At 46.7% G+C, this 13,387-nt stretch overlaps 1 protein-coding gene across 3 annotated transcripts in view; it reads right to left on the bottom strand.

Annotated features, from left to right (window-relative positions):
- Positions 1-3,344: 3,344 nt before the first annotated feature.
- Positions 3,345-13,387, bottom strand: part of dnmt3bb.1 (DNA (cytosine-5-)-methyltransferase 3 beta, duplicate b.1) — a 22,807-nt gene continuing 12,764 nt past the window's right edge. Inside the window, exons 7-22 of one of the 3 annotated variants that reach the window (XM_062391394.1) lie at positions 10,944-11,102; positions 10,755-10,862; positions 10,074-10,215; positions 9,861-9,983; positions 8,563-8,607; positions 8,403-8,482; positions 8,195-8,307; positions 7,882-8,065; positions 7,627-7,711; positions 7,407-7,552; positions 7,180-7,270; positions 6,701-6,849; positions 6,209-6,294; positions 5,912-5,981; positions 5,714-5,832; positions 3,345-5,318 (exon numbers count right to left, since the gene is read on the bottom strand). In XM_062391394.1, coding sequence (XP_062247378.1) covers positions 5,177-5,318; positions 5,714-5,832; positions 5,912-5,981; positions 6,209-6,294; positions 6,701-6,849; positions 7,180-7,270; positions 7,407-7,552; positions 7,627-7,711; positions 7,882-8,065; positions 8,195-8,307; positions 8,403-8,482; positions 8,563-8,607; positions 9,861-9,983; positions 10,074-10,215; positions 10,755-10,862; positions 10,944-11,102 — 1,842 coding nt within the window. In that variant the 3' untranslated portion in view covers positions 3,345-5,176. Of the gene's footprint in view, positions 5,319-5,713; positions 5,833-5,911; positions 5,982-6,208; positions 6,295-6,700; positions 6,850-7,179; positions 7,271-7,406; positions 7,553-7,626; positions 7,712-7,881; positions 8,066-8,194; positions 8,308-8,402; positions 8,483-8,562; positions 8,608-9,860; positions 10,216-10,754; positions 10,863-10,943; positions 11,103-13,387 lie in introns of all 3 variants that reach the window. The other 2 variants (XM_062391395.1, XM_062391393.1) reach the window with 2 other exon arrangements.

The raw sequence follows: 13,387 nt of genomic DNA, 5'->3' as shown, positions 1-13,387 counted from the left end.
ATTGGAGACAGAAACAAAACGCTGGTCCTCGTCTGTGGCTTTGAAAACACATTCCTGACACAAGTGACAGAACATGTGAGAAAACACAGAAGCTTTTAGCACATAGCAAATATGAGCCTTCACAAAATATGATACTCCCACTCTTCTGTGATTCACCATTTTCCTCCTGACTCTTCTGTGTTTGTCAGATTTACTGCTTTCTGTTGACTGTGTGTTTGTTTGATTCACTGCTTCCTGTTGATTGTGTGTTTTATTCACTGCTTCCTGTTGACTGTGTGTGTTTGATTCACTGCTTCCTGTTGACTGTGTGTGTTTGATTCACTGCTTCCTGTTGATTGTGTGTTTTATTCACTGCTTCCTGTTGACTGTGTGCGTTTTATTCACTGCTTCCTGTTGACTGTGTGTGTTTGATTCACTGCTTCCTGTTGACTGTGTGTGTTGATTAACTGCTTCCTCCTGACTGTGTGTGTTTGATTCACTGCTTCCTGTTGACTGTGTGTGTCTCATTTACTGCTTCCTGTTGACTGTGTGTGTTTGATTCACTGCTTCCTGTTGACTGTGTGTGTTGATTCACTGCTTCCTCCTGACTGTGTGTGTTTCTGTGTGTGTGTCTCATTCACTGCTTCCTGTTGACTGTGTGTGTTGATTAACTGCTTCCTCCTGACTGTGTGTGTTGATTCACTGCTTCCTCCTGACTGTGTGTGTTTCTGTGTGTGTCTCATTTACTGCTTCCTGTTGACTGTGTGTGTTGATTCACTGCTTCCTCCTGACTGTGTATGTTTCTGTGTGTGTCTCATTCACTGCTTCCTGTTGACTGTGTGCGTTTTATTCACTGCTTCCTGTTGACTGTGTGTGTTGATTCACTGCTTCCTCCTGACTGTGTGTGTTTCTGTGTGTGTGTCTCATTCACTGCTTCCTGTTGACTGTGTGTGTTGATTAACTGCTTCCTCCTGACTGTGTGTGTTTGATTCACTGCTTCCTGTTGACTGTGTGCGTTTCTGTGTGTGTCTCATTTACTGCTTCCTGTTGACTGTTTGATGCGCATCTTTAACTTCCTGCATAGACGCGAACGCAACCATTGGATGACGCCGCCTCTGCACCAATCATAATCAAGTGTGGGAACTTCTGACCAATGGGACCCGCGCAAACGGGTCCTGGAACCCAGCTGACTCTGGATCTGATCGTGAGCAATGGTTTTAAACACAGTCTATATGTGACATGCGGATTCAAAGCAGAACAAACGGATCTCAGACCCGCTGAGGACAAAGTGAGCAGGTTTCAGACTCTGACGAGACAACGTGTGGACAAACAAAGAATCGAACCGTTCACGTGTGTTAGCCGGATGCTAGCTTTGGGAGCTAACGGCATTAAACAGTTTACACAAACACAACGTGCGCACGTTTCTACAGATCAAACTTTTAGTGAAACAGAACGAAACGAACCGAACGAGGCAGATTACAGAAACCACGTGAGCTGTTCTCACGTGAACAAACTAACTCGAACGTTAGCTAGCTAGCTGGTTTCACGTGCACACGCGTTTCCTGCGGGGTTTAATGAGGAACTACGTGAATTCGTGTTGTAATGAACGGGACCGAGCCATTAGCCGCGGTAGCTACATGCGGCTAGCTAACACGTACGTGAACATAACGCTAAATGTGATTTTAACAAATAAACCTGCGTAAAAACTGCGTGGTGAAGTTACCGTGCGTGTGTGGTCTCACGGTGTGCGTGTTTGAAACAATGCGGGTTCACATTAAACCTAAACAAGTATAAAGAAGTTGTTGTTGTGCCACTCACCGTCTCTGCGTCGGGTCCCTGCGGGGATTCAAACACCCGGCACCCGGCTCCGCCCACTGGGGCCCCGCTGGTCCCTCCCCCTGACCCGGGTCATCCCCGCTCACCGTGCCCTGTTTAACCCGGGTCCTGTCTAACCCGGGTTAGGAACACATCACTAAACCTCATTGTCCTGAATCAATAACTTCATACGACCACATGCTGCTGTACCTGTCTATTTCCTGGCTAGCTCTGGAGCTAAGCTAGCCGTTAGCTGTTAATGCTAACAATGCGCTGAGTGTAATGATCTCATTCTCAGGATTGAAGGATTTAAAGTTCTGTAGTTTCGTGTTTTATATATTTGTCTAGAAAACGAAACGTCAGTGTAACGTTTAAACACGAAACCGTTTCCCGTTTGAAGCTAAGCTAACGCCGCTAGCAAACATGTGCACGTTAAACCAAGCACTCCGATTTTCTATCACTTTCATATTTACACATTCGTCACAAAAACAAGGTCGAAATATTTAGTTCTAGGAACTAACTACGAATCTGACTCCTGCAGTGGCTGATGGGAATTGATAACGTTTGGTGTAATCACAATGTTCCTGGTGGTATCAGCAATAAACTGACAAATATTTATAATAAATATTTATATCAATTGAAACTTGATATAGAGTTCACATCATGTTAAAATCAGACAAATTGTGATTTGTGAATATGGGCTATACAAATAAAATTTGATTGATTGATATAAAGGTAAAATTAGCGGTTACCACGTTAATACATGTTAGTCACCAGCAAACCCCTGATTGGCTGGAGGGACGTCACATGGGATTAAATGAGTAATCACGGAAGTGCATATTAATAATAACTAATTATACATTCGAACAAATGTACAAACCAGAATTTATTAAAGATTTGTTTCAAACTGCAGCTGAATGGACGGAGACGAAGACACGAAGCATAAAAATATAATACACAGAAGTTTAGTTTAATAACAAGGCCACAGCTTCTCTCCTGAGTTCAAGAGTTTGATGTAAGAGAAATGTATTAAACACAATTTGACTTTATTCATAAGATTTTCTTTAATAACCAATTAATGTATTGTGTGTAGTTTTCTGCCTCATTAAAAGTGATCAACACGTTAACTGTCACTAAGCTGCCAGACTGTCACATCACTGTCTTTATTCTGCTCTATGACATTTTATATCTTTGATATCTCTAGTTCTATATCGTGTAACACTTACATCTGTCAAAATCATAACTTTAGTCTATTTGGTCTTTCAATAATCCTCTGTATCGTCCACACCTCCACTAGGAGACACGTCTTTCCAGGGACGGCTCTGTAGAGGTTCTGGTGACTTGAATCTCGCTGCAGTGAACTTACTCTCATGTTGTGATACTGGACGCCTTCATTTCCCCTGAGGATCCATAGAGTAGCTCTGTATGTTCCTGCGACATGGAACAAACCAATAATGAAAGTAATAGCTTCCATTCGTATGACCTCTCACCCGGGGGGGAGTCTTCAGAGGCTCACAGGTGGATAAGCGTCTCAAACAGGACACGTGTCAGAAGATTTGAGCAGCAAGCTGTTTTTTATTGGGTAACATTATATACATGTGGCTATAGGAATTATACAAATATAAAAAAAGAACAAGGGTTTTCCCTTAAAGAAGTATAAAAATAACAGAATCCGATCTTTTGCACTTCAGATTCATAAAAAGCTAAATAACAAAACTGAAAAGCAGAGACACAATCCTCCGATGTGAATCTGATAAAAGATGAAGCACAAAACAGCTGAAGAGAAATAAGTAGAAACTGTTCTCAGAAGACTAACACACGCAAATGGTTTACATCTAAATAACAAACTATGTAAGCAGCTATCGATTAATGTTCTATGTCGTGTTATAATATAACAAACTTCCAGCAAGCTTTGAACGGTGTTAATATAAACTGTATCTTCCTAATATACATAAAGTCTTAAAAGAGCATGGTTACAAAAGAGCAGAACTAGTGTCCTGGTTTCATCAGTGTTAACGAAGCATGTAAACAGTTACTTTCAGTTTTTAAGAAAGACAGCTACTCGCAAAGAACTAAATAACTTGTAAACTTTTCTATCGATACAGTAAACAGAGCACTGTGTAAAAAACAGTTCCAGTGATAACAAGCTAAATATAGTTATATGTACATACAGGTCACATGGGAGCAGAACGTATTCACAGCACAGAGACACTACAGGACGAGGCACAGTCCTGTCTGAGGTAATAACCGTTTACTTTAATCTGGTGACAATAGAAACAAATCTTCCAGTTTTCTCAGTCGATCACTAAACGGTTTCTTCTGGGAATGGATGAGGGTGAGAATTGGCATGATGTAAACACACCGAGCACAGAAGCGTGTGCACCACACGGACCTCAGTGAAGCCTCTTCTGAAGGGTTTTCATGGCAGTCCGTTAAATCTTTAGTCTTTTTGAAACTGAAAAACTTAGAAAAAGTCGTCAGTGCTAGTTTACAAAAATATAGTTTTTTCAATGTGTGGAAAAAGGTTTGAACTAAAGTGACGGACTCGCTCGAGGAGCGGCCGGCCTCCAGCCATCACAGTGAAGCTGCTTATCATGAAACAATAAACAAACATCTACAGAGGAACAGAACCACTCTGAGTTTCAAGCGGTTTGAAACGGTGGATAAAAGACAAACCCCCCCACATCTGTTTTTGCGTTGGCTTTGTTTCAAGTATTTGTGTGTCGCCGTGACATTAACACAACTCAAAGTTTCACACTATCTACACAAAAACACTCAATAAAACCTTTAATAAAAGTTGTTTTTCCTCTTTCACAGTATTTCTGTGGCTAAGACTTGTGGGATATGTAGTTTTGGTGAAATTGCCGGATCATATTTAAAATAGTGTTAATAATGCGGAGACTAGTGAAACAGCAGGAGACGTTCAGAGACGGCCAATAACTTGGGTTCAGGTCGGATTAAAAGTTTGTTCAGATTAAAATCAGTGTTGATAAAACGTTGTGATATGGAGCCACTTTAAAAGTTGTGTTAAATTGTTTTCTATTTTCCTACAACTAAGAAGTGTTGACAGCTTAAAAACGATGCCTCTAAAGAAAACTAATTTTCTAAACGAATGGAAGGAGTGAGCGTCTTCGTTCCCTTTTTTAGCCCCCCCCCCCCGACGCGACGCTCCATCCAGACGATAACGACTGCTGCACTTTGACCTTTGAGCCCCCCCACTGGATATGGTGACCCACCCCTCTTCTGTTTGTGTGTTAGTGTGTGTTTGAGGCTGCAGTGCGTTCTAACAGCTGCTGTGGACTCTGAGGAACCTCCTGACTCAGTGAGATGTTAGTGAAAGCATCACACTGTGTGGTCACAGGTGGTGTCGGTCTCCTGGTGTCTATTCACAGGCGTAGTAATCTTTGAGCGGGGCGAACAGGTGCCTGATGACAGGGACGCTCCAGGACCGGCCCAGGAGCTTCTGTCGGGCACCGCGACCCATGTTGGACACGTCTGTGTAGTGGACCGGGAAACCGAAGATCCTGCAGGAGAAGAAGAAGAAGAAGAAGAACGTTACCATCATGCTGCTGTCAGACCTTCACTGAAATCCACAGGTTCTCTCTGTGAGACCTAATGTCTGAGTCAGTGTCTCTGGACATGTTCTGGATCTTCTCCTGCAGCCTCCTGGTAGAATGTGTGTAACATGTCAGAGTGAGACCATGTGAGGAACCAGCAGGACAAAGTGTGGAAGCTTCCCAGTGAGCGAGTGGACGAGGTTTCTAACACGTGAAACTGAAGAACACAAACATCTCAGGATGAAGAAGAGGAGCCGGACACGAAGAAGATGAAGACAAAGAAAAGATGACACTAAATATTGAACAGGAATCCTCTTTCTAAAGATCATCCAGCCTGTGACCGGAGAACATGTGCTGCTCACCTCTCCAGCTCCGTGCACCACAGGATGTCCTCCTTCCCGTTCATCAGGACGGGGAAGTGCTGGTCTTTCCCCTGTTTGATGGAGTTGGAACGAGTGGTGATGGTTCGAACTTTTCCAAACTGTGAGACCACAAACACACTTTCACCCAAAGTCCACCACTGTGAGAGCAGCTGGTTGTGTGTGGTGCAGATATCTGACCTTTGCCACTCGGCCGTGATCCAGACAGTCCTGCAGCTCCAGCTTGTCCATCCCCGACGCACACAGGGGCCTGGAAACACACAACAGCACACGTCATGCTACACACTGTGCCCACAGCTCGTCTGAAGTCAGTCTGTGGTGCAGAGAAGAGCCTGAAGCTCCTGAAGCTCCAGGGCTTCAAAGAGGTCGAGCAGCTTCAGCTCTTAAAAAGCGCCTTGGTCGCCCCCTGGTGGCTGGCCCCAGTGAAGCTCATGAGAGTTGATGACTCAGATGTTTGTGATGTGAAGAGTTACCGACCTGTTCATTCCTGGCAAGTTTCCCCAGAAGTATCGTGCACGGTGAGCAGCAGACACGTCGATGGCATCAATCATCACAGGGTTACACTACAAAATAAAAGCCCACAGGGAATTACTACACATCCACTCAGCACCTCGTGAAACACTCTCCTGGAACGTGATGGTTGTGTCCTCACAAGGAAAGGGTTGGTCTCTCAGCAGAACGTCTGGATCTCACATTCACATCTGTGCTCTCACTCAAACTGCCCCCCCCCCCCGCTTGTGCTCAGATTTCATAAAACCTCTATCTGAATGTTTTGTGTAGCACATTTCAATAAAATACCAGCTGTAGTGTTGACTAATGATTTCTGCACCAAAAAGAAATTGACAAAGCAACAGCCAATTGGAGTAGTCGGCCACACGACCAATAAAGTGCCTCGGTTTGGTGAGCTGCCCCCCCCCGGTAGTGATTGACATCTGGGCCCATTTCAAGTCAACAGCAGCAGCAACTCACCTCCAGGAATCGGGAGATGTCCCTCTTGTCGTTGACGCCCATGGCCACCACGTTCTCAAACATCCAGAAGAACGGCCGGTCCTCTCCTTCCTTGGGCTTGGCTTCGCTCAGCAGCCGGTAGAACTCAAAGAACAACCTCCCTGTTCCCTCTAGAACCACACAACATCCTCAGAGTCCAACACAACCTCCTCAGAGTCCAACACAACGTCCTCAGAGTCCAACACAACATCCTCAGAGTCCAACACAACATCCAGAACATCGGATAATCCAAGTTTATTAATTTCACCGTAGAACAACAAAGTACGTTCTATTCTAATAAGCAGTTTAGAGAATTGTCATCTCACTGATAATAGTAAAACCGTAACACAACATTAGTGTCGTTAATGAGCAGTTATTTCCCAACAGCAATAGAACATGAAGATGAGGATAAGAGAAGAAGATCACCCAGGAGGACGTGAGTTCCTCGGGCAGGAACCTACCATAGAGGCCTTTCCTCGCAGGGTTGACGATGGACAGGTCGTTGCAGGGACTTCCTCCGATCACCAGGTCAAACGGACCCCACTCTAGAAGCTGGGAGACAACAGCACCACCTGGTGTTAGACGGAGCTACAGCTGCTGGATGATGAAGAAGCAGCTGAGTTCTCTTTGGTGACGGTTCAGAAGACAAAGAGCAGCAGGAGGAACCTGAGGGAAATGGAGCTCTTACATCTTTCTTGGAGATGTTCCTCACATCATGGACGTACTGGATCTTTCCTTCATGTCTGACCACGCCCACTGAGATGGAGTCCTCGCACACCTCCGACGCCACGTACTGGTCCACCTTGAAACCCAGATCCCTCAGAACCAGGTATCCTGCCGACACAAACCTCCCATGATGCTCTGCTGCACCTCACTAACACACACTCCTGACGTGGGCTCTTTCTCACCAGTGGCGATGCCGTCGAACAGGGAGAGAACTCTGATTGGTCGTCTCTGCTCTGCAGGGACTGCTGGGTAATTCTTCGGCTGCTCCTAGAAGATGAAGAAGGAGAAGAATCAGGACAAAGTGGCAGATCACTGGGAGAGGGAACATCTGATGTTTCACCAGTTTCTCAGGATAGTTCCTGGACCTTGCTGAAAGGAGGAGGCTGATGTCTGTAGTGTCAGTGAGCGTCTGTAGCGTCTGTAGCGTGGGGACTTACAAACTCCTGTCCGTGGTCGTTGGCAAAGAACTCCTGCAGCTTGAGGCTCCAGTCGTCGCGGCGCCTCAGGCTGCCGTACTGCGGCGGCGGCTGACACATGTAGCATCTCCACGGGTCCAGGTAGCGGGCGCTGTTCGATGTTCCAGGACTGACCAGGATGTCCAGGCAGTCCACGCAGAAACACCTGGACGAGGGCGGAGGAGAAGCGGAGGAGAAGAGGAGGTGAACGGATGCACACACCTACACACGTGTTGGTGGAGAGTGTGTGCTCATTGTGTTGTGGTCACTGTTTGGAGCTTGTGCGTCGTCTGACCTGCAGCAGTTGGCGTTGCCGCAGAGCAGAACCTCTCGACCCCCGCAGCACACGGTGCAGTACGACTGGTAGCCATCGTCATCGTACATGTAGGACATCTCCAGGTACACATCCTAAACACACACAACACACACACACTCAGTGAAACCCTCGGATGAGATGAAGCCAGAGATGTTCTCAGACACAGGTTGAGATCCTTCTTCTCTACCTTGCACGTTTGGCACAGGCCTCCTTCAAACAGCGGGTGGAAGGTTGCAGCTCTCCTCTTTCCACAGGAGAGACAGAACTCTGTGGACACACACATCGGTCAACAACAAGCAAACCACACAACATTGGATCATTTGCAATCGAGAGTGAAAAGTCTTTACCTTCAATACTACAACTATTCTTCAGGACTTCATTCACCATTTGTTCTGAGAGAAGAAGACGAGTGTTAGCGAGCAGTGTTTTCTATCTTCATCCAAACCTCCTCTACAGCAGTGATTTTCAACCCGGGAGAGATCGTCAGGTGTGCCGTGGGAAATGATCTGAAATCAACTAATTACCCATTGACGAGTGTCTGTGCCAGGGGGGCCAAATAAGTTGATTGCGATCTACCGGTCAATCGCACAATTGGACAAGAGGCAGTCAGGAGGACGCTCGGGGACACGTACCCCCCCTTTTAAAGTTGTCATTGTATTTCTCTTGAGCCTTCACAGAAGGCCTGGACTGGGTTAGGGACCCATACAGCTCAGCATCAGTTGCTGGAAAGGACTTCACAGGAGCAAGAGGAACTCATTGAACTGAAACCAGATCCTGTTTAAAGCTAAACTTTGCTGATCTTCCTTTGGACAGGTTTTGGTTATCTGCTGCCAACGAGTTCCCCAATCTGGCCAACAAAGCTATTTGGACATTGCTCCTGTTTTCCACAACACATCTGTGTGAGCTGAGCTTTTCAAGAAACTAAAAACAGAGACACTGAGAGCTGTTGAGGAAGAGCTTCGTGTGAGTCTGTCTTCCATTCCTGCCAGGAGATCAGTTTCTAAACAGTACATAATAATATATGTATTAATAATATATGTATTATATGTACTGTGTTAGGTCATAGACGGTCATTTTGTGTAGTTCTGGTTGGTGGTGTGCCCCAGGATTTTGTAAATGTAAAAAATGTGCCGCGGCTCAAAAAAGGTTGAAAATCACTTTACAGGAAACTTCACCTTTAACATTTCAGAAGCTTGAAAACAACCTCTGCTCTAAATCTGAAGCCGTTTCCAGACCTGAGCTGATTCTACTGATAGTATCCAGAGGGGCTGCAAGTGAGAACACAACCGTCTGAGTCAGCTGCTGCAGACATTCTTCATTCTGCCCCCCCCCCCAGACTCTACAGAGCATTCACAGCAGCTTGATGACGTTTCTGACACATGACGGATGAAAGATTAAAACTAATTCAATAATACAGACAGCGGAGCCGCACACGTAGAAGACACACAGATGTCCACTTTGAAAGACGTTCAAGCAGCACATCCGGGTCAATGTGTAGACAACATGTGTGAGTGTGTAGCAGAATGTGGACGCTACGTCCACGACAAGGGGACGGACGACAGGGACAAACGAACCTCCAGAGAAAAGAGAGAACGAAACTGAAAGTAACTCTTTATTTCCAGATTCCAACATGTTGAGTCAGTACCTCTGCAGAAGGACTCCTCGGGGGCGGCCTTGCTCTTACAGAGGCTGACTCGGGGCCGCTTGGCGCTGGGGAAGTACTCGGGCAGAGACACGTCCAGGACCTGGTGGTCCAGAGGGTTGCTGTCTGCAGGGGGCGCACAAACACATCCACTTAAAACCAAACTAAGACCAGGCACAAATCTGCAGCTGGCGTTCTGCTGCATGCTTTGCTCACTGGCGCCGTGCGTCGGTTTGAGTCCCTCCTCTCCTTTGGGCAGGAAGCCGCCGTTGGCCCAGTCCAGCATGGGTTTGACCTGGTCCTCTGGATTGTCAGACTCACAGGGAGGAAACGTCTGCTCCGCCCGAATACTGGACATCTGAGAGACACGTGTTCAACACACAGGACAGAGGAAGGTTTTACACGCGTGAACCTCGTCCTGCTTCTCTAAAGGTCAGAGGTCAGAGGTCAGAGGCAGGCGAAGGGCTTTCCTTAAGAAGACGCCAGAGTGACAGTCGAGGCCTCGCGGGGACAGGAGACAACGAGGAAGACAGGAGCCACAGGGGGGGGGGGGGGGGGGGAGAGAGAGAGAGAGAGAGAACACCATGAAGAGGAAAGAGTGGTGAAACAAACACACACACACACACAAGATCGACAGACACACACACAGAGAGATAAACACCTCTCCACCACTGAGAGACAAACCGATGAGAATGAAAGATGGAAAAGAGTCAAAGATTAAGAAGTACGTAATAACATCTCAATTCAAACTGGTTCACTGAGAGACTAACTGGTCAGTTTGTGTGTTGTCAGTTTGTGTGTAGTCAGTTTGTGTGATCACACGTTAGCAGGAGAATTCACACGTTTCAGGGTCCGAGGGTTCGATCCCACAGAGCGGACGTGTCTCCTGAGCCTCACCTCCAGAGCCTGGAACACGGCCCGGCGGTACGAGGCCAGCTTGGTGTAGGACGCCTGGCTGAAGAACTTGGGGAAGGCGATGATGGAGTCCAGTTTGTCTGCAGAGACCTGGGGACGAAGACACAGCGTCAAACAGCTGTGGTCCAATGTCCCTCCCTCCTTCAGTCTGTCCCTTCTTTCCCTCCTCACCTCTGAGAACTTGCCGTCTCCAAACCACTGCAGCCACCTCATGCCGGGGCCGGCCTGCCTCTTGCCGGTGGCGCGCCACGTCACCACGATGCCGGGCCACCAGGAGAAGCCTTTGATCTTCCCCCACACCAGCTCTCCGATGCCAAAGCCCTTGTTGTCCTGAGAGAAGACAGACGAAGACGAGTCAGTGATCTCCTTCCACACTCCACCAACAGACACCTCCTCTTATTAGAGTGGAGACACAGGGAGACAACCGTCTGCTGACGTTACACAATCACACAAAGAAAACCACAACAGCAGTGAGAGGTTGACATGGACCGGGGGGGCTTCATGAAAACAGGATCCAGCTCAGAACCTGTTTGGAGCCGGTGCTCGGAGCCGCTCTCTGTCAGAGTGCGTTTCTCTGTCGCTCAGGATTTACATGAATGTTTGTGTGTCTGTGGAAAACAACACAGTCGAGTTATCGATTCCACATTTTAAGAAAACACTGCAGGTCCAGTGATGCTTTGGAAGAAATATCTTCTTGGTGAGAAGAGAAGAATGAAGATGTTTGGGACGCTGACAGAAATCTGAATATTATCTGTGTTGTTCAATCTCTGAAGATCAAAGACACCAGTCATCAAGAAAATAAAGAAACTTCTTGTGTTTGCAGAAAAGCAGAGAACAAATAAAAGTTACTCAGAGAAACAACCTGTCTGTCTCTCTAGTCACCGAGGGACAGAAGGAGACAGATCAGTCTTCAGCTGCTCGGTTTGCAGACGCTCTATAGAAACTGATAGAACCTCCTCTTTGTCCAGAGCGTGCACGTGTGCTCGTGTGCTCGTGCACGTGTCTGAGCAGCTCGCAGGCAACTGAGGCAGGTGGTCGCTCTGCAGAGACGCCACGAGGCCTCGGGACGCTGAGGACGCTGAGGACGCTGAGGTCTGTCCTGCTGCTCGTCAGGACCTGAAAGAAACGATTGATACCGAGCAAACACAGCCGCTGTGTCTGTGTGTGTGTGTGTGTGTGTGTGTGTGTGTGTGTGTGCACAGGGCCGGGTGGGGGAGGTGGAGTGAAGGGAGTTACCCTCCTCCTTCATTCAATCGCTGCCAAACCCCAACTTCCCTTTTTTATATCAAATCCTCCCCTTCTCCTTCTCTCTGCTGATCAGTCGACCACAGACTCAAAGTTCTCTGTGGCCAACTGACTAGTGGGCGTTGTCAGGTATTTAACCTCTGTGTGTGTGTGTGTGGGGGGGGGGTCCTTGGTTCACCGACACAGAATCAGTCCAGACACGTGACTCAGAGGAGGAAACATTCTGAGTGTGTTTGTGCCTCAGTTGATCTGAACAAGATGTCTGTCTCTGCTGGAATCTCTCTCCTCCCTCATCATTGGGTCTGTGGTGTGGAGAGCGTGGCCTAGAGGATAGAGCGGGTGCTCTGCAACAAGAAGGTCGCCGGTTCGAATCCCACTCTATCCCATCTGCATGCCTACGTGGCCTTGGCAAGATACTGAACCCCTAGATGGCCCCTCATAAAATGATGAGTGTTCTAAAAATGTAAGTCGCTTTGGATAAAAGCGTCAGCTAAATGACATGTAATGTAATGGTGTCAGTTGTCCAGCTGCGTCTGTAACCCTGGGCCTCCATCACTCCCATGTTCTCCTGGTTACAGATGTGGATCCACCGCTGCTCCTCAAGAATGTAGTACATATTGTGTGTTTGGTTTGTAGTTTTTACAGTTAGAGGTTTTTGTAGTTCTACTCAGACTCTTCTTTAAGAACCTTCTTTAGATCTATGCAGCATCCATGTGACTTTACCTTTGACCTTCAAATTCTGATCAGGTCAGAGTTTGGGAAAAATTTGAATTTGGATCTTTGTCTTTAGAAGTTTTTAAGATTAAAATGTCCTCTTAAACAGCCACATGCTAATATTGAGCATTTATTTTTTTTATTAAAGTTTTTCACCTGAACTCGACCGGCTTGTTTTTCTTATTCATTCTTTCAGCCCCTTGGGAAGAAGAATGTTTACATCCTGATATCTAATCTGCCCGTTATTATTATCAGGGTCACACACACACTCACACACACTCACACACACACACACTCACACACTTTAGTTTGAAACTGTCATGGAGCTCCATATCAGAAGCGTCTTCCAGAACACACATGAAATCAGAAGAGGATTTATTTTCTCTGAGCGACAACGAGGTGGAAGTGTAACTGACAGGAAGTGTTACCGACAGGAAGTGTTACCGACAGGAAGTGTTACTGACAGGAAGTGTTACCGACAGGAAGTGTTACCGACAGGAAGTGTTACCGACAGGAAGTGTTACTGACATGATGTGTTACCGACAGGAAGTGTTACTGACAGGAAGTGTTACTGACAGGAAGTGTTACCAAGGGGAAGTGTTACAGACAGGAAGTGTTACCGACAGGAAGTGTTACCGACATGATGTGTTACTGAC

This window comes from Platichthys flesus, chromosome 7, assembly GCF_949316205.1.
Source record: "Platichthys flesus chromosome 7, fPlaFle2.1, whole genome shotgun sequence".
Taxonomy (NCBI): Eukaryota; Metazoa; Chordata; class Actinopteri; order Pleuronectiformes; family Pleuronectidae; genus Platichthys; species Platichthys flesus.
This window is presented reverse-complemented; position numbering and strand designations above follow the sequence as displayed.